Source organism: Ambystoma mexicanum, chromosome 11 (assembly GCF_040938575.1).
Source record: "Ambystoma mexicanum isolate Mex_15411 chromosome 11, UKY_AmexF1_1, whole genome shotgun sequence".
NCBI classification, from domain to species: Eukaryota; Metazoa; Chordata; class Amphibia; order Caudata; family Ambystomatidae; genus Ambystoma; species Ambystoma mexicanum.
Window position 1 is genome coordinate 1,083,954,779 of NC_090934.1, and position 25,664 is coordinate 1,083,980,442.

Genomic DNA, 25,664 nt, shown 5'->3' on the forward strand with positions numbered 1-25,664 from the left:
CCTCTAACAAAACTCCCAATGCACAGGGAAGCACAGAGAAACCATTGTTTCATATAATTTTGTGCATTGGAGTTCAGCAGTACAAGTGCACAGGCACAATACAAGGTAGGATCTGTACATTCAACCATACACCCAATATATATTAAAGCAGGCTGTTTGGAATAAGGGCCAGCGTTTAGATGCCAGAGACCGTGATGAACGTTGGAATAAACAAAACTGAGCGTTTAAGAGAGAATAATGATTGTGCACCTCTGGTATCGGCAAATGCAACCGTCTGCCAGCACAAATGTTCTTTTCATTTCACCCACCCTTGACCTGTAAAGGTAAGGAGGAAGCAGTGTGCAAGGCATTCTGGGAAATAGTTTTTTTAAATTAAATTAGGTTTGCTGATTGTCTTAATCCTAATATTCTGGCTATATAGCACATTCTGAAATACAATCCTAGGGTTTACAGAATGCGACAGCCGTATGCTGCAAAGTTTGGAAGCAAGGTCAAATGGTAGGCTCCAAAGCCAATGGTTTGGACTGAGAGCGAAAGGACCACAAATTATAGTGCACACTTGTGCTTGCCACACTTTATGCCTAATGTAGAAGTACAATTGACTGTGTCCTATAATTGTGCACTGGAACTTAAGAAATCAGATCTTACAAGAAGCACTGTACATTGGACACTCCTAGTCAATGGGCATGCACACAATACACCTACATGCAGCAATATTTACTACAGTTTAAGGGAAATTTCAATTTCTGTAAACTAAAATGATGAAGCTTTGTCCTTGGCTGTAGCGGTTTGTCCATGTCGAATTTCAGACATTTTTAGAAGATAATTGCTTTCGCTCATGGGTTACAAAGAGACACATGGCGTGGATGCAGTTTGTTTTCAGTCTTCGAGAGCTTTCAGAGAGGCTCGATCATGACCTGATAAGTGTGACATACATAGATACAATGCCACTGCATGAAGGAGCCAGCAGGTACGATAACATAGACCCAGGGCAGCCCAGTTCGAAACATAGAGCTTCCTGCACATATTTATTGTGACACTGGAGCCACCTAAATAATGTATCATCACCACTTCCTCCCAGGCCCACCCAATTTAAACCTTTACAATTAACCGCCTTCACCGTGCTTTTTTTAACACTGAGACACTGAGTAGCATCAAATGCCTTTATCACTGGGCAGCACTGAGTGTTTTCACCACAGAACACCATCACATTCACATGCCTTTAACACAAAGCAGCACTGACAGGAGAGTAACACCTTTGACAGCAGCGTAAACATCTCTTTCACTGAGTAGCATCACAAAACAGCATTCATGTTTTATACATTAGGCTGCACATTTGGTAACTCTGCCCTGATTTTGCCACAGCAGATAACCACTTCAGAACCAGTCCTGCCTGATTCACCTAAACTTTTTCTGACCTCCTCCATTTGTGGAGCCCTCCCACTGATTAGCATCCCAAAGAAGTGAGCGCCCATGCCTGGCCCGGTCTATCTTAAAATGCATAGACAAGCGCAGACTGTCTTGGACTTGCGACCAGAATCCCAGTGCCCAATAGCGAGCATCAGTGGGGGTGGGCGCCTCTAATAAACCAACTGAGCTGCACCATAAATGCCTTATGCAGAGACGAGCAACATGGGCAGCCCGGTCCCTAACACCCCCTGTGGTCACATTATGAGAAAACGGCTTCAATTGAATGGTTGGGTCCAGGCTTGATAGAATATGGAGGGCGGAGACAGGAAGATAAAGGTAAATGGGGAATGGGAATTTGGAGCAGATCGACGCTTCAATTAGTAGAATGAAAGATTGCACAATGATACTACTTCCGAAAACCTCACAGAAACCAGGATACCTAGGCCCTGCAAGCGCCACCAGGGCAGGACCTTTCACCTTTCCCTACACCGAGGGAAGCTCTTCCATGTGGGCCAAGTCCATACTACTTGAAGCATGTTGTTATGGCATTCATTCAAATTGGCAATCCTGCATGCGCACATTTATGTATACACAAACGGGCCATTTTAGAATTCAGTGTTCCCCTCTGCCATGATGCACTTTTGTAAGTACTGGGACTACTACAAAGGCCGGCCCTCCACCACTGTCTAGCCCACACTGAGCCAGGTGTTGCAAGCAATGACCCACGCAGACCACAACACGGCTCCCTTCTGCACCAGCTCCGGATACAGTGCCAGGAGCAGCATCGAGTTTAAGTCATCTCATGCTCACACCAGTATATGCCATGGATGGGAGGGATGCTGCTGCCTGCAGCAGGTGTTTGAGAAAACCTGATCTTCATTCAAAAGACATTCATTTAGTCTGATTGGAAGTGTGATTTTTTTTTCATATTTTTGTCTGTGCTCAAACATCCCCTTGTGGTTTGTGTTGCATGTGGTGTTAGTCATGCTGACAGGATGATTTCACGGCCGTGACACACACTGAATGAGTAGCAGTGCCGTAGCCCTTTCCCGACTAACAGAGGTAGTAACAATTGATTACAAACACTTGACTTGACTTGACTGTTCTCGTTCAGAGTTACTGCCTCTTCTCCGACTCCTGACCCCCGCTGGCCCACTCAATTTTTTTGTTTTTATTAATTACTGTGTGTAACCACGTGCCCAAATTCTGTCTCGCGAGACTCTCCATTGCAGTTCACAGCTGGGCCAGGCAGCTTTGCTTGAGGCGTGCTCCCTCCTCTGTCATCAACACTTCCTTTCGAATATCTGTGCATTGTGCTAGGTGTGGCACCCAGCAACACACCAATGTGCATGATGCCCACGCTTCTTGAGCATGATTGGCTGCCACTGCTACATATCAACAGGCCCTCTGGCTCTGCCCTGAGAGGGCGAGGCTCAAGAGTCATCCCTGGGTTAGGCCTGCACTGCCCCCTTTCCTAAGGCAGGCAAAAGCAAACTATGTAGAGCACACCCCTATGACAGGAATTGTTGGTGTTCTCGAAGAGAACGTGAAGCTGCCTGCCTGGCACCAAGCCAGTGTATGGCTGGGGCACTGACAGCCCCACGACTCATGTTACTGGGGCATCATCAAAGCAATGTTAACACTTACTAAGTATTAACTTTTCTTTGATGATATTCTCAGACTGACACTGTGTGCATTCAATGAATAAATACATCCATTTGCCGCTGTGCGGCGAGCTGGCGGCAGGCTGTGTGAGGAAACATAACAAGTACAACTTCAGTTACAAAAATCCAGCCCAGCTCAATGGACATTAATGTGGCTCATAAAACTGTCCCCAGAGTTGCTTATAAAATCGGCCCCAGGGACCTCAAAAGTCCATTTTGATTCTGCCGGTGGCAGAATGGCAGATAGGCCAGTCCGCCCCTGTCTGCAGCGTCGTCCCTTCTTCACAGTGAACAAAAACAAATGGCAAAATAAACAATAAAAACGTGAGTCAATAAACAACACTCCCTCAATGCCCCCCTCCCCCCCCAGATGGAAGCATACACAGCAATGGATGGCAGCACGCATATACACACACACCCCCGATGAGGGTTGGCAGCACACTCGTACACCCACACACAATTGGGGACATCGGCAGTAGTACGCACAATACGATCCACACACACACACAAACACACACACACACACACCGCCCCATGATCTGATGGTGGCAGCACAAACTGCAGCAATGGATAGAAAAACCAAATAGGTGGCAAGAGCTCACACCACCACAACAATGGACAGCAACACACAAGACAAGACATGGCAGCACACACAGCAACAATAGATGGACGCACACAAACATTCACCAAATGGCAACGCACACACATCTCAACAACAGATAGCGCATACACACCGTTTGACAGCGCACAATGGATGGGAAAACACACACAGCAACAATGCAACACACACCAAAACATCAGATGGCAACACACACAACAGTGCATGGGAACCTGCATGCACACATACCACAAAAATGTATGAAATCACACAATAACAAAACATAAAGCAGTGTACACAGACACAACCCAACGACGATAAATGGCAGTACATGCACACCACAACAATGCTTACAGACAAAAAAATGGATGACAATCCACACACACACACACACACAAACACACACACACACACACACACACCAATAGCTGGCAGATTGTGCACACAGCAGAGGATGCTATTCTACACACAAACCAACAACAAAAGAAGATGACAACACATGCAAGGCCTCGTCCAACAAGATTGGTGTATTGTATGAGACAGGCAGCCAGTCAGTTAAAAATAAATGTGCATTTTGTTTAGAGCAGTATGGTCGACACACCACTACTGAATTAGAATAACTTACTGACTTGAGTTGTGACATCCCAGTTCCTGCTTCAATGGGCAGCAAATAGTATGAAAGTGTCAGGACACAACTGAACTCACTTGAATTATGGTCAAGAACCATACGTGCTTGGAGGCTTTGGGATAAACTGAGGTGGATGGCTTGGAGACATTACAATACGCCAGGTGTCACTTGGAGTTGGTGGCTTGAAGTGCCGAAGACACACATTCCGAGGGTCGGCAGGCATCGGTAGGAGCATGCAGAACTTGTGCAGACTATCAAAGGAAAGTTCTCAAAGACACAGTAGCTCTCGCTTGACTGGGAAGAAGGAACCAAGCCCACCCATTCAGGAATGGACCCAGCTTACATGCATGCAGCAAGAAAGGCAAGGCAAAGGGGCTTGCGGATACTCTTGAGGGTTATTTTATGCCAAAGAAAGCACTCAGGATAGAGGGCTGTGTGGAACAAGAAGTCAACAAACATTTCTCAGAGCACCCAGCACTGATGTGAATGGAGAACATTGAGGAATGCACATGCTCCGGGTAAATCCTGGAAATAAGCCAGAGTCATTGTTTTCCCAAAGTCTGGAAAACCACTAAGTGACATTGCGAGCTACCACCTATCATCCTGCTCTCTGGACTGTCAAAAATCTTGGAAAAGGTCTTTCTTGCCCACTTCAGTGACTTTGCCTCCGAAAGAAATGTTCCAAAATAAAAATTGAGCTTTTAAAAAGAGCATGTGATTAACCAACTTCTACTGAGAGCGGTGGAATAAAAAGCCATGCATTCAACATCCACAAAATGCACAGGAATGTATTTCCTGGATGTGGCCAAAGACGTACTGGCATAAAATAGGACTGCACAAGATTGGATTTCAGAGCCATCTGGTGAACTTGATCGCAAGCTGCTTGGACAATGGCACCTCCTATCCTACCTGGATTGTGTATGGATCTCTCAACATGCTGTGTCTGCGCAGGTGCAACACAGGCATGAAGACATAACCATTCCTGTTCAATCTCTCCACTGATCACCACCACACAGACATGGCACCGGATTCAGATGTGGCGGCATCCATATCCCAGTCTTTCGAGGAAAATGTAGCCAAGAATATTGAAACATCTTTGTACAAGCTCTCATCATGGGTAGAGTGGCTGGCAGTGGAAACTGCTACACGGTTTACCAGAAAGCACATCAAGGAACACCTGCCCACTCTCAATAAAGAGACCATGAAGCAGCAGCTCCTTCTTAGGCCTGACCCTGGACAAGCAAAGTCAACTGGATGACCCACATCCAGAGTACTCCGCAGAAAGCATATGGGATGCTGGTGGCACCATACCCACTCCTGAAGAGCAAGTCCATGCTTATCCAGAATAAAATCAATATCTACAAAGCGACTATCAGACACTGCCCAAAATATTACCTACGCCTTCCTGGCATGGAGCACCTGCTCAGAACTGCACTAAAGGACTCTTCAAAAAGTACAAAACAAGGACCTACATACAGCGGCTGGAGCTTCGCTCTCTGCTAGAGCGGGCCTGCAGAAGGAGCTGGGCATCTGGGCATCGAGGTGCTAGACGAACATCTAGTGAAGTTGCAGAGGAAGTTCTGCCAAGGTCTTCATCACAATACAAATCCACTGATGAAAAAGCCTGGCGCCATTACTGCAAACTCTATGAGCCACTATCCATGGCACATCGCAGCATGGACCCTGTGTGCCCAACTCTACTGTGGCAAAGCAGCACACTAAGGAGCAAACCAACCTAACTACATATTCAGCTGGAGAAATTGGAGTAATGAGGCTCAACTTCGGTATCCAATAACACCACTGCCAGATTGAAACGGTCAGCAAAATAAAGAAAGGCCAAGCCAGGAATCTCGGCAACTGCTGCAGAGTCGTACCAGTTCACCGTAGACTTGCTGGATAAAAGCTCGAAGGTGTGGTGTGAATACAATGGCTACATTGATTCCAATTCCTGCTGCTCGAGAGCCATTGTGAATGCGTTGGTTCTTCATTGCAGTCTGCAGAGTCTCTAATCTGCAGAGGCTCTGCTCCAAAGTCAAATCTCAGGCAAGAAGCCGAAGGATTGCCTACCGGTGTGCGATTCTGCCTGAGAATACTGAAACCTATCGCAGATGTTCTGCTTCACCTGATCGCTGAAAGTAAACCTCCCTGAATGGCGGCAAGGCAGTTCACACCGGATCATCCATTGACAACTCCTGCAACACAATCTGCGGGCTATAGCTGCTGGAATCCATCTGCTTAGTTGGAAGACTGACCACAGGGCCCTCTTCCATCTTTGGAAGATGGTGCAATCACTCAGCCTAATGACTTGGAAAGACGGACTGGCCTAATACTAGAAAACCTTGGACTCAAGATTGACCTAGTGCACTGGTGCATCACCACATGAGGTCGTGGCTACTCTCCTGGCCGATTTTTGCTGCTTTTTTTTTTTTTTACTAATAAAGGAAGGGAAACCCTCATCATGGTGGTGAATCTTTAGCACTGGCATAAAGGCAGCTCCACAAGCCAAAATACAGCCGCCTCTCAACCTTTAAAGGCATGATTATGTTTTCAGATTTTTTTATTTCCAAGCTAGGTTACTAAAGCAGTTCACATGCATTAGTTCATGGAGATATTTTTGGTACTATGTTCATTTAGTTTAGTGCTGATGTTCGGAACTACAGAGCAAAAACTGCATATTAACTCTAATTATTTTAAATTACTGAGCACGTTTTTGAAGGGATTTTTATTTAACTGCGTAAAATATGGTTTTATAGTTACGAGTTCATTGTGATGTGTTTTTTTCCACCAGTAGATTCTGAAACTATTCTACATAACAACTGGAAGATCTCTTGTGACCAGAATGAGCTGAAGACCATGTGCTGGGGTGTGTGGTGTGGTCATGCATTGTAAGAAAGACAATGCCCTCTTGACTGCATGGAAAAGGCACCTTGCAAGCCAACGAATATAAAGGAACCCTGCCTCCAGTAGTGTGCCTTCAAATTGTCACACACATCCTCTGACTTGCAAAACAATTATTATTATTATTTTTTTAAACATATTTTTATTGACATGTCTTGTACAATTGCAATCGAACTCTATTTGGGTTACATGAGAGTTGATACTGCCACATTTTTCTTTTTTGTTAAAACTGTTCAACAAGTAACAGACAAATAACTGAACAAACAGTCAACAAAGACAGTCTTCTGCTTCCTTCATGTCGACCCCAAAAGACCTTCGGGTCGGGTTAGGTGTACATCAGGCCGGCAGTTCATGGATCGCTTAGTGCTCGTATCGGTCGGTTTTGGGCGTTCAGGTGGGCTTCAGTTTTCTGGGTCACATCGGTGGAAATAATAAAGTCATGGTGGTTTGTGGTCAGCAGTGAAGCAAATGTCACGCAGGAGGGCCTTCCATGATTCGAGTGCATCATTCGTTTCCGCTACCCCTGTGTTAGCACGATCTTGCCAGGCCCTGGTTTCAGCCTCCGTCCATCTATCAAGCTCTTTGATCCATATTTCGTGTCTCAGTCCCCTTGGGGACTTCCATGCCATTGCTATGGACCTCTTTGCCAGTATGCAGGCGATGTCCATTAGTTTAAATACGTGCTTGTGTTTGGACACTCTGGGGTGGGTGCCCAATAGGCATTCCTTGGGGGTCCATGCATATCTTGTTATCCCTGCTTCTACGCAGGTCACCTTCACCTTGGACCAGAATGTCATTGCTCTGATGCAAGTTTCAAGCATGTGCATCAGATCAGCTTCATCTCTGCCACACCAGGGACACGTTGGCGATCCCTGCTTATTGAAGCTGGCCACTCTCAGGGGGGTCGTGTAAGTCCTGTATAGCACATTCAACTGAATTTGCCTGAATCTAGAATTTCTAGATACCTCTTTGGGGTATAGTAGTGCTCTCTCCCATTCTTCATCATACAGTGTGGTTTCTAGGTCCTTCTCCCATTTCTCCTTAAGCGTCTCGCTTCTGGGGTTAGGTTTGTCCATCAGACGGCTATAGAGACGGGACACTGGTTTCCAACCGTCCATGAGGTCGTGCATTTCCTGAAGTAGGGGATTTGGGGTGGGTTCCTCCGGCCAGTCGCCCCATTTCTTCTTGGCAATCTGTTTGATCCTGAGATACCACAAGAACTGGCCATTTGGTAGTCCTTCATTAGTTTGTAATGACGCGTAGTCCCTGAATTCCCCATCTTCAAACATATCTCCCCATGTATAGATCCCAGCGCTTTCCCAGCTTCGTTGTGAGATCTGCTCGAGTTTTCAAACATCGGCTAATATGGGGGTGTTGGGAGAGTAGGGGTGTTTGGAGTGCCTCAGCGAGCAAGCTTTAGACCAAATTTGCCTGCTTATTTTATGATCATGGGTGCTTGTTGTGTTTGATTGATCGGGTTCCAAAGGGTCTCTTTAGGGAACAGCAAGGAGGGTATTTGGCATAGTAGGCCCGTCTCTTCAGTGGGTTCGTCCTGTAGCCACTTAGTCACATGGGTGAGCTGTGCCGCTAAGTAGTACATCTGCAGATCAGGGAGCTGTATCCCGCCCACTTTGTAGGGCTGTGTGAGAGTGGATAGGGTTAGCTTGTGTCTTGTTGGCCCCCAGAGGAATTCCCCGAGTAGCACTTCTAGCTTCTTAAAGAAGGGTGGGCTGATGTAATGGCAAATGTTTATGAAGTAGTAGTAGTATAGGAATATAGGAATCGGGGTAGGATTATCATTTTGGTGATGTCTGCTCTGTCCATCATCGAGAGTGGTAGCTTCAACCGAAATTTCATGGACCTGCGCAGTCCTTTCATTACAGCTTCCGTGTTGTATTTCACTACATCTCTGAGTCTGGCTAGTGGGAAGGCACAGGACTTCTTCCAGCTGAACCCGATCCCTGAGTACTTTGCATAGTTATCTAGGATGTACAGGGCTACTTGTGCGTTGAGTTGTGGATCCTTTAAATACAGAAGCACGTCGTCTGCATATAGTGATATTATGGAGTATTCGTTGCCTAGTTTTATGCCCGCGTCGAAGTACTGCTTTCTGAAGTATATAGCGATTGGCTCCAGCCCCAGTATGTACAACATCGGCGATAGTGGACATCCCTGCCTGGTGCCTCATCGTATCGCCCAAGGTTTTGACATTGTTCCACCTGTTTTCACTCTGGCCACAGGCGAGTTGTATAGCACCCTGACCCATCTTACAAAGCCTTCCCAAAGCCAAATTTCCCCAGTACCTCGACCAGCCACTCCCAGAATATGGAATCGAAGGCCTTGATGGCGTCGAGCGATAGTACCACCAGGTCCTCGTCTCTCGTGCTGGTTTCTGCCATAATGTGTTGTAGTCTTCTTAGGTTGGAGGTGGTGTTGCGTCCTGGGACAAAGCCATTTTGATCGTCATGTATTAGAGTTCACACCACTCGTGCAAGTCTCCTGGCTAGTATGGTGGTCAGGATTTTGCTATCGTAATTCAACATTGCTAGTGGGCGGTAGGAGTCACAGTTGTTGGGTGGTTTGTCTGGTTTGAGCATGGGGATGATGACGTTTCCTTCATTGTATTGGGGAGGATCTCATTTTCCTGTGCTTCAAGGAAAACTTCACGAAGTATCGGGGTGAGAGTTGCTTCATATGCTTTATAGAATTCTGGTGGGAAGCCATGGCTGCCGGGGGCCTTGCATGTGGATAGCGATCTGATCGCTTCTGATTCATCTTCTGAGGTTATGTCTAGGTCTAGTGCTTCTTTTTGTTCGGCAGTGAGTTTCGGGAGACCTATCTCTTCGAGAGTTTCTATGATTTCATCTCTGGGTATTTGATTGTCGTGGGAGTATAGCTTAGAGTACAATTCTGCAAAAGCATTATTAATGTCCTGCTGTGTTTTGTGTGTCTTCCCATCCTCGTCCGTGATCTCGGTCGGGAGGTGTTTTGGGTGTTCACGCCTACATAGCCACGTCAGCAGCCTACCTGGCTTGTCTGCCTCTTTATGTGTTCTGGCAGTGTAGGTCGCAAAGTCGAATTTGGCCAGTCTGTCCCATGCCACCGCGCAGTCCTCTCGGATCACCCTCAGCCTTGCCTCCACCACAGGTGTGGGATCGGATCGGGTCTCGAAGTGTTTGACTTCTGCTTCTTTGGCCTCCAGTTCCCTCGTTATTTGCTTCCGAATTCCTCCTGATCTTGCGATTACTTCGCCTCGGGTCACCACCTTCATGGCTTCCCACAGTGTTCTCCAGCTTGTTACTGAGCCCTTGTTGTCGGCTACATATTCTTCTAATCTGATGCTGAGGTTTTCTCTGAATTCTTGGTCAGTGAGGGTTGCTGTAGGCATCTTCCATGTCGGGCGGGATTGGTGGTCTTGGCCCTCTGAGTTTTCAGTGCATTATCAAAGGTGAATGATCTGAAATTGATCTGCCGAGGTATTCTGTGGTCTCAGCCATCAGGATTTGTTCCCTGTCGACGAACAGGTAATCGATTCTCGTGTGGACCCTGTGTGTGGCTGAGTAGTAGGAGTAGTTTCGCTCGGTGGGGTGGTGCTCCCGCCAGATGTCCACCAAGTTGAGGTGTTCCAGAGAGTCGTTCAGCACCTTGGTTGCAGCGTTGTTTGGGGTTGGGGGGTGGGGGGGGTATGGACCTGTCGATACTTCCGTTGCTGACACAGTTGAAATCTCCTCCCCAAATAAAAGTTCCAGTTCTGTGGTGGGCTATCTCGGCACATAGTATCTTAAGGTGGGAGGGTATTCCGTGAGCGGGGAAATAGGAGTTCGCAAGGCATATCTCGATGTTTTCTATGGTCCCCCACATTATTAAGTATCTGCCCTCGCTGTCCGCTTCTAGCCCCAGTAGTCGGAATGGGACACCTGGGCTCACCCATGTGAATACACCCCTTGCAAATTTGGAGTAGGGTGCCCCTCTACCTGTTCCTCCCCATCGTTCAGACAATTTGGAGGAAGAATCTACTGTCATATGGGTTTCCTGCAGCATCGCAATTGAGACTTTTTTCCTGCGTAGGTAGGATTGGATCCTGTTTCTTCTGAGGTAAGATCCCATTCCCCTTACATTCCATGTCATGACTCTGAGTTCTGCCGCCATCTGTGTGGTGTAGTGGGTTTGCTTTCACTGCCCCTTTTCGCGTACTGGTGAGGTCCGAGTTGCCAGCGGGAGGGTTTCAGGTTCGTATTCCTGAACCTGCCGGGTCTGGGTTCTCGGGGTCGAATTATTCCGATTATCCTTGGTACTAGTATTTTGAAGACTGCGTAACAAACAAAACTGGTAACATAACTGTAACTGGTGTGCACAGCAACTGCGATTTCCATGCGGTGCTCGGGTGCTCTTGCGCCGTTTTGGGCCCATCCGGGTGACGGGCGCGAGCAAGGCCGGAAAAGAGGGTCCGGTCTATTCTAATCTGTCCGTGGGGGTTGCGCCTAGTGGGAGGCCGAGCGAGGGCTGGTGTGTAAGTTACCTTCTGGTTTTCTTCTAGCATTTGTTCCTTCCGAGGAGGTGTGAGATTGGATTCGATCGTTTATCCCCTGCTTCGTATCTTGTTGAGCTTCAGTCGGCCTCGTGTTGAGCATCTTTACCATCCGCCAGGTTATTGGCTTCCATCCACATGTTGGCGGCCGCCGGAGTCTCAAGGAATATCGCACAGCCTTTATATATGACCTTCAGTCTGGAGGGGTAGAGCAGCATATATTTCAAATTCAATTGTCGGAGTCTCGCTTTGATTGGCACAAAAGAGTTGCGCTCTCTTTGGACTTTGGGAGTATAGTCTGGGTAGATGGTTATTCTCGAATTTCCGCGTTCAATGGCTCCACCCTCTCTGGAGTGCTTTAGGATCTTTTCTCTGTCCTGGAAATTGAGTATTTTGGCAATGATAGGGCGAGGATGCAAGCCAGGTGGGGTTTTTTTCTGGAGGGACCTGTGTGCCCTCTCTACCGCAAAGCCTTGCGTCAGTTCTCCTGCACCTATCGCTTGCTGTAGAAGGGCTTCTATGTAGGCCGCTGGGTTGGGGCCCTCGGTTCCCTCGGGTACTCCCAGTATTCGGACGTTGCCCCATCTGGCCCGTCCCTCCGCGTCTTCGGATCTCGCTTCGAGCGTGGTCAATTTCCTCTCTAGGTCTACCACCTTAGCTTTCAGATGAGCAGTATCGTCTGATGTTTCTTTTATGGTTGTTTCAGCGTTTGTCACCCTCTCTGTTAGGTTGCTAGCATCCTGACGCATGAGTTGGATTTCGGATTTAAACTCTGCCATCTTGGAATCTATAAATGTGTGCAGCGAGGCAATGGCTTCCAGCACTTGGGCGTTGGGTTCTGTTTCCTTCACCTGCGCTATGTCAGGGGCGGAGGGGTGAGGTGGAGCTGGAGTCTGGGTCTTGGTGGTGACAAAGTTGTCCAAGGTGGGTGGCTTCGCTTTGTTCCTGGAGGACATAGTGGCATCACAGTGATGTGATTCCAGGTAAGGTGCTGGGGCAATGAATTGAGGTCCCAGATGCTGATTAGGTTAAAGGTAGTGCCAGATATGTCGGGGTTAACCCAATGGTCTCGTGGATCAGTGTGTTGGACTGGCCTCGCACCACGGGATGAAGGGCTGAATTAAGTTGCTGGTGCCCTGTTGGGTCTGTCTAGGGGGGCTGGATGAGGATCAGTGTGTCTCAGTGCAGCTGCCGGTGGAGCTGTCAAGCTGGCTTTAAATAGCAGTTGGTTAGCCCCCAGCTCTCCTCACCTCGGATGTTTCTGGTCTCGTCCCCTCGAGGCAGTGTGACTCTCGGGCTGTGGGGGGGACACAGCCCCCCTGCTCGGGTCTGGTCTGCTTCGTGCTCTCCGCTCCTCCGATTCAGTTTCTGCCTGCGGGCGGGGGTCAGGCTTGAGTCTGGGAGCGAGGACGGGACTCCCACCGGCCGTGAGGGACCTCAGCCGCTTCTCACTGTCTCTCCGGCGGCGGATCTCCTGTGGGTCTGTGACCGACACGCCTCCCAGCGCACCGTGCTACGGGCCCTTGTCGGGTCGCCTGCGTCCTCTCCAGTCGGGGAAGCACGGCGCTCCCTGTGATGTCGGGCGCGCCCGATACTGCTTTTGTCGGCGGTACCAATGGGGGTGGTCCGCCTCAGGCTTGCAGGCTGCGCTAGTCGCGGGTTGCGGTGGCCATCTTGGGTACAGCTGGAGTTGGGAGTGAGGGGATAGTTCGAGCGGATTTTCACTCGGCTTGGGGGCTAGATTCAGGTGCAGGTAGGTGCGGTCATGCGGGGCTCTGATTTTTCCACCCTCGGAATCGTGTTTCTCATTCCGAAATGGTCACAAAACCGGCAAAAAAGGATTAGGAAGCGGCGCCACGGCTGGAGCTCGGCAGATCAGCCTCCTCTCATCATGAGCTCTTGGCCACGCCCCTTGCAAAACCATTATAATGTATGCAAGAAAGTTTGTTGAGAAAGGATAGCTCAGGGGCAACCTGTGTCTTGGAAGCAAGACAACACAGCGCAACACAAGTTGGAATCCTGATCCTGCGCTTAGAAACCACTCGCTGCATTAAGTGTGCTATAAAAGAGACAATTATTATAATCCCTTATATACTTAAAACATGTAATGTAAACAAACACAAAGCAGGTCTCCTACCATTACAGGTTTTGCAGCTCGGATGGCATTGTTTGCAGACTTGCTTCTGTTGGTAGAACCTCTCTGGACATTGGTTCACACAATGATTGAGGCCATCCAGTTGCAGGGTGTTTGGAGGGCATGCCAAGCAGTCCTCAGCCACAGGGCCAGAGCAAAGATGGCAAGAAGGGTGGCATTTTTCACAGCGATCGCTTCCTCTGTAATACCTACAATTCAACATGAGCAGAAAGGCTTTGGTTCAATGAATGATCAATACATAATCACACATATAAAAAAAATACATTAACCAGTGTTAAATGCAGACAAATACCAGACAGTAGTCCCTCTGCCGATTCAATGTAAAACAATGGCATGAATCGACAAACAATCAAAACATTAATTTCCACATCCTGCTCCTAGAACCCTATTAATAGGCTTAGAGCTGGGTTTACCAACCCCTGAATGGGAAATTAGTTGGTGTTTTGGGATAGTCACAATGAAAACTCTCGGTCTACGCTCCAAGACTCTGCAATTTCCTTCCCCATCAATATCAGACTCGCCCCTTTGCTTCTACAGTTCAGGAAGGAGCTGAAGACCCTCCTCTTCAAGGAATGGCTCCTCCCTTACATCTAGGTCCACACACCCTCCAACCCCTACCATACCAGAGACTGTGTGATCGGATCCCCACCACATCCTCCCCTGTTGCTTGAAGATCCATTGCTGACAATTGCCCTCCCTCCCCTGTAAGATCCCCACTCCCTCGTTTCTCTGCTTCCCTAACCATGTCCTTCACGCTATGATTGTAAAGCACTTCTTTCCTTCCCAAAGATAGGTCCGCTCTCAATAAATACTCTAATAATAATTATAAAGAATATGTCTCGGGAGGATAGTTCAGGGGCAACATGCTCGCCTTGGAAACAAGACGTCACAGAGCACCACAGGTTTGATCACCAGGTCCGCGCTTAGAAACCTCTGGGTATTAACTGCGTTATAAATAACCTATCATATCATATCATATCGGAACATTTTTACAAACAATCTATTAGAGTGAGAATTATTTACAATATCTGAAAATCGGACTCTCGTACTATATGAGTTAAAAAGCCTAGCCCACAATGGGATAGAAATAAGGTTTTAGTGTCGCGAAGTTGAATTTTCTCGTACCAGACAGAAATGGGGGCAAAGGTCAATTGTGAATAATAATGTACATACGAAAGCAAACTGGGGTGAACACTCTAAAAATCGGATTGCTACAATAACTCTAAAATCAAAACTATACAGAGGTTTATATTTAATGCATTTGACACTCAATATCATGGTAAGTATTGCACAGCTCTCCCCAGGTCACATTATAAAGTTTCCATTCCAGTCACATACAACAGCCACTGAAAGCCAAACCATGTCCCTAATGTGGTTTGCATGATTGTACTACAACTAAGACCGCCCGCGGTTTAGGGTCAAGCAGAACGCCTTCAATCTGGTTGAAATCAGTCTATTGCCCTCAGAGATTATGTTATGTTATTGAGTTTTAGAATGTGCACCGCTGCCATTTTCATGGTCTTCAGACGCTCTGGCAGATCTGAAAAAGATGGGGGTTAAGGATGGGGGTTGGCAGGGGTTAGTTAGTGGGATGGAGAAGGGGAAAAGCGCAAGAGAGATTTGATGTCCTGCTGGTAGCTTCAGTTTGGAAAAAATGGCCAGTGTCTGCTGGTTTGTTTTTAGCTGGTTGATAGTGTGTGGTGCTGTTTGGTGCAACGTTGTATATGGGTGGTTTATGTGCATTTGGTTAAGTGTCCTGTTGGGTGTTGTGGTGTGCCAGTAGAGTATCTGTAGTTTCCGGTGTATTTTTGTTTTTGTGCAGCAGAGGTATGTGTCTGGTTTGTTCAGTGTTGGGGGTGGGTATGTGGAGTATTAGAGATTTTTTAGTAGAGTTAGTTGGCGGTCGTCTGAGATTTTACTGCAGGGTGGGTTGATCCATCAGGCTAATATTTATTTTATGGTGTTTTGCGGTAGTATGCTTTATTTCTTTGGATGGCCGGTTTGGGGGTGTGGAGGGTCTAAAGGAGACAGACCAGAAGTTGCCAATCTCAAGACATTTTTATTTAAAATGATCCGAAAATGCCTAGTTTTCCCTGAGCTATGGGTTTCCTTACTATGAGTGTTCAGAAATGAGAGACGGACACAAAGAGGTATCATTCTCAACATTAGCCATTTTATTAACAGAAAGGGGTTTGGATTAGGGGTGTACCGAACTTTGGCTTCGAGTAGGACTTCGGATGAATTTCAGCTGAAAAGCAGTTATTCGGCTTCGGCTAAATGTTCCTTGAATACTTACTCAAAGCCAAAGTTTCAAATAAAAAAAAAAAACCTTTTTCTTTTTTAAAGTCCTCTTTCTATGATTAGCAATCTTCCCTCACTGTGACAGATGATAGCCAATCTGAGAAAGTAGAATAGTGGGAAGGCAGCAGTATCCATTAAGCTACAAGAAATACCCTGAAGCACTGGGACAGTGCACCGAGGCCGAAACCGGAAGAAGTCAATGCTTGAGGAAAGACCGACGTTGAGGCAGCATCAGGTAAATGTAACATGAGATGTTTAGCAAAGATAAACGTGAGTCTCCGTTGTAAATGCTTTGTTTAGCAATGCCAGTCTGTGTAGTTGTAATGCCAGTTAAAGTGTCAGCAAGGCAATTTCAGATGTGAGACGGTGCTTGCATTTGAGGCCTTGAACGCCCCCTTCTTCAGCTGTTTGAGGTGCAGTGAAGGGACCACTGTGGTCCTGGAAGCCTGTCTCATCTTTGCAATCATGATGTCAGCCCAATACGAACGCCCCCTTCTTCAGCTCTTTGAGGTGCTGTGATCTTTGCAATGATCTTTGTAATCGTGATGTCAGCCCAATACATATGCTTCCCCAGACACGGTGTGAGTGCAAGCTACAGCATGCACAAGCTGTGCAGCCCAGCCATGACTGCAACGTGACCAGCAGGCAAAATACACCAACGTGGAAGAAAGTAGGGCCTCGCTCAGGGAAAAGTGGGAGCTGCGGTGTCAGTCCACAGGCGGCTGGTACTTGCAGCGATCGGATTACCACTGCCGGATCCGCCGGGTGTAGGTTTCCCTCTCAGGTTTTCATTTAGCTGCACTTCATTCTTTGCATTCCGTGCCCTTTCCTATAAAACTAAAACAGGATGACCTTGTGCCAAAACTCAATCCGACCCTCACACTAATACATTCAAATAAAACGTAGAAAAGTTAAATAACTAACTTCAATAAAAAATACTCCTTGTATCCAAAGGTTGGCTCCCTTTCCGTAGATTATTTCAAGTAAATTAGTCACAATGTTCTGTGTCAAAACCAGTCTCTTAAAGGAATTACAAATGTCTCTTTTACAAAATACCCTCCTCAAGGTGATAAAGAAATGTTCCTTCTATGAAACTGATTTGGAAAAGAGGAAGTCTCTCCTAGTCTCTAAGAATGGCAAAACAAATCCACTTTCCCACAGTGCCGTTTTGAATAAGGTAAAGTCTATGCTACCTTTCAGGATTGCAAAACAAATGTCTTTTTCACAACAGAGATTTAAGTAGGGCAAACGTTTCTGGTTGACAAAATGCTCAATGGAAACAAGAACTTAATAGGACCAAGTTTATTTTCAACATACCACTTCAAAGTGATTTCCGTGGTACACTCTCCTTCCAAGAAACTCAATCAACTGAAAACTCTTGATATCTTGGTTTACTCTCCTGCCAGGAATATCCCCCCTTTGGCTAACTTGTCAGATATCCTTGTCCAAAAAGGTTTCACTGTCTGATATCTTTATCAGACTTCTCTTCACATTCACTTTCTCCTTAAGTATCACACAACTGTGCGTCTTCACTAGCACACAGTTGTTGACTCCAACTGTTACTTGTACCAATTTCCCCCAAACCGACATCCAGTGTCAGAGGGCTTGTTCAAGCTTTGGCATTCAACCTCTCTTTTCAATCTCTTAACTCTTGGCAGTGCTTTTTCTAGATTTCTCCCAACTGATCTCTTAAGTCAGGAGAATTGTACAAATGTTGCCTCTTTATTCCTCTTACAATCTTGTATGGCTCTTGGCAATGTTGGTTCCAGGTTTCTCCCAACTGACCTCTTAAGTCAGGAGAATTGCACAATGTTTGCCCTGGTTGTTCTTTTGGCAATGTCTCTTGTTTCCCCCAACATACATCTCATGTGAGGAGAATTGTACCACATTTGCCTTTTCCACTTAGTTCTATTAGGTTGGTATTCAAAAGTACTTTTAATATGCTTTTCTGCATATCTGCACGTCCTGGGCCCCCTTCGCTATAAGGCTGACACCCCAGCTCTTTATGTGGTGGTTGTGAAGTGATCGCCATGTGTCGGCTTCCCTTTATTGGCAGAGTCCTGCTGGGTCTCTGTGTCAGCTCTTCCAGCCTTCACTGCCAAGGCCAGCACATCTTTGCAGGACATCATCTCTGTACACAGCTCCACTGAGCACCATCTACTTCCTCTCGCCCGGAGCTCCTCTCCTACGGTCCTGAAACACCCCCAGCTGACTTCTAGTGAGCTTCTCTTCCCACAGACTTTCGTAGGATTATCGTTGTCACTGGTCACGCTTAGTGCTCCACGCGCTCTGCAACCTGCCTTCTCTCTCCTTCCATGTTCCATCAGTTGGCAGGTGATTTGGGGATTTAAATGTCTGATGCAGCTGATTAGATTTGTAACAACTAGACTGCAAAGTGTTCTCAAGGTCACATTTCCTCCGCATGAACTCCTTGCTCCTCTTCACAGTACTGGTGGCTTTCTGGGACTTTGAGTCCAAGGAAGCTTCAATGAATTTTGCATCACATGGTTTAACAGTTGCAATAAAATTACAATGACCATAAACATCAGCTGTTTCATATGTCTTAATTATACCATGTCTACATGAAGACTGAATGGGTTTTTGTTCAAACTGAGTATTTCTTAGGGTTTAAGAATCAGATGGATTTGAATAATGGCAGCACGCCATCAAAAACCCTGGAATTAATGGATCATCTTCCAATAAAGAGAAGTGTATTGCTTCTTCTCCCATATACTTTGGATCTACAGTCTCACCTCCACGAGGAAATGTGAGTGGAGTATAAAATATTTCCAAATTACTTACTAGGGTACTTAACTGCTACTTTGAGTGAACCTGCATTTCAGGATATCATCATTTTTAGGTTGCCAGAATGTTACACCGACAACACACGTCGCTTTGTACACTATGGTTCTTCTAGGAAATTGAGTCCATTGGGATCATGGACACATTCAAGGTAAATATCCAGATAAGGATATATGCATAATTTCTGGTATATACATATTTCCATAACTGTCATTTATGTTGTGTAATCTGTATTTACATTTACACTTTGACAATAAGAGATGCTAATCGCATGTAATTATGGTCTACTGGCTAAATAGATATAACTTGGAACAATTCCAGTTGTTGAATTTGATAATGATTTCACAAACACTGATAGAAGATTATTTTTTTCTTAATGACTTGTAGATTATAAATCTAATCAAGACCCGTGATGAAGAGAGGATTTCTCAGAACGCGTTGGGTCACAACATGAATAAAGGCCTATGTTTTAGTAAATACACTTATGTCTATATATGATTTGATAGTGAATGATTATCTGAAAAAAATGTATGTCATTGAATTTGTTCTAAAACTAACAAATAGTTACGTAGTCTATTGAAGTTTTACTTCTAAAGTACTTGGCCTCTGATTGGCCAGTGATAGTCTGCAGGGGACAGGAGTTCCCTAATTTTGGGAACTTATATTTGCTTTCTGTTTATATTTGGTCCATGTGCCAGGACCAATTTTTTCTCCCCTGCACCTTAAATCTTACCCAATCCTACCACTACTACACGCAAGAGGTTACTTGAAATTGAACTATAGAAGGTTTGCACTGTGTTACCATGTCTTCTTCTGATCAGTGATGATGCCACACGATTCATTGCATTACCTAACACAACTAACTAGGGTGCTCGTCGTCAATAGTGAAGTCGAAAGTAAAAGTCTGTCCCCAGTCCGAACCTAAGCTACTCTGACCCTACCACTAATACTAAAAAGCAAAAATGCTGGAGAATGACTCCCTTCTCCTGAGCTGATTTCTCAGCAAGTCTCAATTAGTATAGAATCTTCAGATAGTTCTTGGCCATCTCTTGTAACATTTCGTTCAGCTCACTTTTTGGGCTTTTCCATGTCCCTTTGTTACCTTTCTCTTGGCTTGTCTAGTCTTTCAGTAGATGTGTTCTGATACCTTGAGGGTTCTTCACTCTGTCCTTCTCATATGAACTTGAAAGTCTCTCTCTCTCTGACACCCAACGTATGTCTTGAGGATTATAAACAGTAGTCTCCTTAGCACAGTTCCTAAATCTCTGATCTCTTGGCTTTTCACTCAGACGATTATGATGTACCCAGTGACGATTTTCACTCTTCTGGTTATTTGGTCTTTCACTGGGATGAGTAGGCTGAGCCCAGTAACAATTCTCACTCTTCTCGCGAATTGGTTTCTCACTGGGACACATAAGCTAAGCCCAGTAATGATTCTACTCTTCTCACTACTTGGTTTATTAGTGGGACGAGTATGCTGAGAACAGTAGTGATTCTCACACTTATTAACTTGTCTTTCACTGGGACGAGGATGATGAACCCAGTAAAGATTCTCATTCCTCTTAGGTTGTATCTTACTGGGCAAGTATGATGAGCCCAGTCATTATTTACACTCAGCTTCTCTATTTCCATCTCACTGGCACCAGTGTATGATACTGCAAGATATTTCTCTCTCTCCTTGAAAACTTGTGTCCCACTGTGATGAGTACAATTGCTCCAATTGTTATATGCATTTTTCTCACTGTGATGATTAGGACTATGCCAATCGGTGTAACCGCCTCTCTCTCCGGGTCTCCAGCTATCCCTGTTACCTTCCTTGCACACTACGGCACCGGGTCAGCGTTATTCTTCGTTTCTCTTCCTCTTGTTGGGATTGCTCATACTCTCGGTTCACTTTCCTCTTCCAGCACCTTCCAGCATGCTTCTAGGAGAGTGACCTTGCCTTCGGTTAGGGGTTTCTCGCTCTGCCTGGTCTGGCCACCACTCCCTTTTCATGTGTGCCTCATGGGACAGGCCTCAACTTTGCAGGCTCTCTCTAGCTTGCTTGTTGGACAGGGCAGCTCTGGAACCTGTCCTCTGCAGCTTCCTTCCAGCTTGGGAAGCAGCCTTTACTCATGTTCATCAGAGTCACTCCAGCAGCTGATTTGAAACTCCCGGGTCTCTCTCTGACATTCTCTCTCTCTCCCCCGACTTGTATGATACTACTCCAGGGCTTCCCCTGCCTCTCATGCAAGTCCCTCTTCTGTGTCTTAGTCATATTTGTTATGACGCCATTGGTTTTCTTCATCTCAGTACCAAACATGTACTTGTCTCCACATAAAACATCACAGTAACAGATGTATGAGGATTGTTCCTGTTTCTCCCAACAGGGTTTACAATGTTGGATTGCTGAGTGAGTTGGGAAGAGAGTTTCTCACCAGAACAGTAGTCCTTGTCCCCATTGGGGGACAGGGGAAGTCTCGCACAGTAAGGTCCTGTTTGCCTCTACCCCTAGGAAGAGTATCGTGTAGTGGGCTCACCTCCCTAGCCTCACAAGGAAAGCCCCACACCAGCCACCAGGAGAAGCAACGGAATCCCACGTTTCGTCACAAGGGGGATTATGTTTTCAGTATTTTATTGTGCTCACATTGGCGGTTTTACCCAGTTTAGCGTTGTCAGCCATCCAGCCTGGTGACGGTACAAGGAAGTAGGTATGAAGTGAGGGAGCTCAAAGAGTCCTAGCAACAAAGTTAATGATCTTGTCGAGAGGACGGAAAGCATAGCTGGAGACCAAAGAGGATGCAGGCACAGTAGTTCTGTTTAGAGAAGACAAGAGTGGTTAAGAGATGCTTGGTGGTGTTGAAAGGAAGGAAGTGCCCGATTTTCCTAATATTTGAGGCAAGCTGCTGTTCCTGTTTTGGAGATTAAAGTAGAGAAGGTGTGAGTAGGGTCATAGATGACACAGAGGTTTCTAAATGATGAAGAGTCAGGTTGGAACTGGATAGGTAAATTAAGTGATAAGAGCTTTTGGTAGGGAAGAAGAGCACCTCTGTATTGGTAGAGTTTAACATCAGAGAGTGCTAGGCTATGGAGTGTGGTGATGGTTTGACGGTTCAATTGGGCGTGATCATGATTTATGTTTTGTCCAGATTGAGTTTAAGGCTGTTGGTTCTCATCCAATGGTTTATTTCTGTGAGGCAGTTGGTATGGGTTTGGTTTTGTTCTTTGCTGGTGTTGATTTTATAGATGATTCGAGTGTCGACTGCGTAGTTGTAGCAGGCTTGGCTGTGTTTCTTTATGCGGTTAATCATGGGGGTCATGTAGATGTTGAAAAGCAGTGGTGAGCGTGCCAAGCCTTCTGGGACTCTACATGTCGTTTACTGAGGTGGTGACTTGAATTGTGTTATCCAGGTTGTTTCCGTTCTTTCTTTCATGAAGTATTTTAGCCAGAGTAGAGCTGTGTTGCCGATTCCAATACCTTTGAATGTTTTGATGAGTGTTTCGCGGTGGACAGTGTTGAAGGCTGACAGATCGAGTATTATTAGTGCCGATTTGACGTTTGAGTCTGCGTTGGTTTTTAGATCGTCCCAAATCGATAGTAATGCTGTTTCTATTCCTCTCATGGTCTGAACCCTACTTGTGCCTTGTCTAGTATTTGATTGTTTTCTACATGTTCCAGGATTTGTTTGTAGGCGCAGGTAGCTTTGCTGGGTATGTGATGTTTGAGATTGGTCGGTAGTTGGTTAGGCCTTCTGTGTTTCCTGATGGGTTTTTAAGGAGTGGCTTGATGGCACAGTTTCTGTTGCTACTGAGTGGTTGAAAAAGTTGACAAAGTATTCTGCAGGTGTTTTGTGAGTGAGGATAGTCTTGCATAAGTCTGGTGGGCAGGGGTCTGCTTGTGAGCCAGCTCCGCTGTGTTTGCTCAACAGCCTGTTAAATGTTTAGTCAAGATTAGTGGGAGGTATCAAGATTGGTGTGAGGAGGTTTAGTCTCGTAGAAGGTTCCAGTGTTGACTGTTTAAGGGGGTTGTTGGTGATATTAGGCATGCTTGTAATTATTTGATGGATGTTTGTAATTTTGTTTCTGAAGTGGTTTGCAAGGTCATGGCAAAGGTTTTGTGATGGGGTTGGTGTGTTGTTGGATGCTGTTGGGTTTCTTGGCTTGTTGATGATGAACATCTCTTTCTGGGGGTTGCTGGAGTTTGTCATCTGTTCGTTGTAGAATGCCTTTTTTGCTTTAAGTATTTCAGCTTTGTATAGTCATATCTGTCTTTAGTATGTGATTCTTTTCGGATGGTCAGATTTTCCTCCATTCTTGTTCCAGTTTCCTGTTGTTTTTTTCAGTGCTCTCAGGTGGAGTGTGAACCATCCTGGCATTGTTTTCTTTAGAAAAGGGTGAATGGTTTTTCTGGTGCATGTACTCCAATGTCTTTGTGATCAGGTTTTCGATTGCGTCCAGTCTTTATTCTATGCTGGTTGTATCTAGAATGTTGATTGACGGCTTTGTGGCTTATAGTCTCACTCTTGGTCCACACCGTTAATGGTATTCCAGTTTCTTTTCAGAATTGGAGGATTTTCGGGAGGTTAGCTGGTATCTGTGTTGGCAAGTGGATCACGAAGGGTATAATCATGTGGTTGTTGCAGAAAATTTGCATTGGTGGCGCGGTTGTGACCAATTTTTCGTTTTAGAAGATTGGTCTAGGGTGTGGCCTTCTGTATATGTTGCTCGTTTCACCAGTTGTTGTAGATGCATTGTGGCGATGTTGGTGATGGCGTCCACAAATGTTTCAGTGAAAGTAGGGTTGTATGCCGGTGGTGTGACGAATCAAGTGATTCAGTCACTTCTCTCATAGGGGAGCTTTTCCTTGTGAGGCTAGGGAGGTGAGGCCACTATGCGATACCCTCCCTAGGGGTAGAGGCAAGTGGGACTTCACCAGGAGAGACTGTCCCCATGAGGACAAGGACTCCCGTTCTGACGAGAAGCTCCCTTCCCAACACACCGAGCAACCAATCAATGTCAATTCTGTTGGTAGAAAACAAGAAGAATCCTTGTACATGTGTTACTGTGGTGCCGAATGTGAGAATAAGTACCTGCCTGATGCTGTGACAAGGAAACCCAAATGAGTCATAATGAAAATGACTCCAACACAAAAGAAGGACTTCCACGAAAAGCTGGGGAAGCCCCAGAGCAGCATCACAAGAGTGAGAAGAGAGAGGCCTCGAACTTTCAAACCAGCTGTGAGGGACGCTGGAGAACACAAGGAAATGCTGTTTCCCAAGCTGTAAGGCGCTGCAGAGAACATGTTTCAAAGTCCTCTCATTCAGTGGACAGGTTAGCGAGAGCCTGTGAAGATGAAGTTGTTCCCAGGAGGGACACACGAGAAGGAAGCGGTGGCGGAGATGGGTAGAGAGCGGAAACCCCTACCCGGGTTGATATCGCATACCGAGGAGCATACCGGAACTTGAGGAAGGAAGAAGAGTTGCCACAAATCAGCGCAGTTCTGACAATCACGGCCTCGCAGAAGGAGGGCTCCAACCCGGTGACTTAGTCCCATTACAAGGAAGGTAGCAGGGAGAGCAGAAGACCCGGGGAGAGAGGCAGTGATAACGATTGGCATAGTCATAATTGTCTTGGTCTGAAAAACGAAAATAACGATTGGGGCAATCACACTCGTTCCAGTGGGAGACCGAATCATAAGAAGAGTGAGCATCAATACTGGGCCCAGCATACTCCTTCCAGTGAGAGATCAAATCCTAAAAAGAGTATGGACATCATTAGGAGTCTCCGGCAGGGTGACCTCTGGAAGTACTGGTGCATTACAAGTTCTCAGGCACGCACAACGCCCCCTAATGCCGGCGTGACGGTATTACTGGCGTCAGCATCAATCTGCCAATATTACATGCAGAAATGTGCCACTAATACCGATACCAGCACCCAAACTGCCAGAATAACCAGCATGCAAATTAGCGTCACCGCCGGAACGTAAGCTTGCTGGCGACTGTCCATAAAACTCAATCCACACTGAATCTCACATTTCCTGCTGCCATCCACTATAACTGAAGCTTGGAAACATGTCTGGGAGTGTTTGGTATCTGACTGAGGATGGCATGCCTTGGGGATTGGAGGGGTCTGGGACTGCGCATTGCCACCATGCATGGTACCTGACCGGAGTCTGGGTTGTATGTGCAGATGGTCTTGTGAAGCATCCATGATGGTGTGTGTCATTACTTGTGGATGGAGTGCATGCCAGGTCTGATGGCAGGGTAGTCTCCCTCAGAATGAGAGACTGCCATACAACTACTATGAATGGGGGTGTATTTGGGTGCTTCATCGAACGGCAATGCCATGGGCAACATTGTTGTTTGTGGCCATACTCCTTGCCTTAGCTCGACAGCCAGAGTTTACACCGAGTCTGGGTGGGCCTGGGCCACCTGTTCCAGTTATGGACGTGTCATTGGATAGGCTCGGCTAATTGTGCATCACTGGACTGTGTTTCCTGTGATTGTTCCTCTGCTTTGGTCTTCGTTGTTGCTGCATATCATCTGCAGGCTTGCCCCCGGGCACTTGGGGTGCCCCAGCACATACATTTGATGACCGTATGTGACCATTTCTACCAATTAAATGCCATAGCTTTGGGGGCGGTGTTGTATTCTGATACCTGTAATGCATTGCGTTTGGATGTCCTGTTGGGTTTGAAATGG

General features: G+C 46.3%; 1 protein-coding gene across 1 annotated transcript in view; it reads right to left on the reverse strand.

Annotated features, from left to right (window-relative positions):
* The window catches only part of LOC138504127 (proprotein convertase subtilisin/kexin type 5-like), a 1,167,632-nt gene that overhangs the window by 380,677 nt on the left and 761,291 nt on the right, over positions 1–25,664 (reverse strand). The window contains exon 13 of the mRNA XM_069624346.1: positions 13,864–14,069. Coding sequence (XP_069480447.1) covers positions 13,864–14,069 — 206 coding nt within the window. The remainder of the gene's footprint in view (positions 1–13,863; positions 14,070–25,664) is intronic.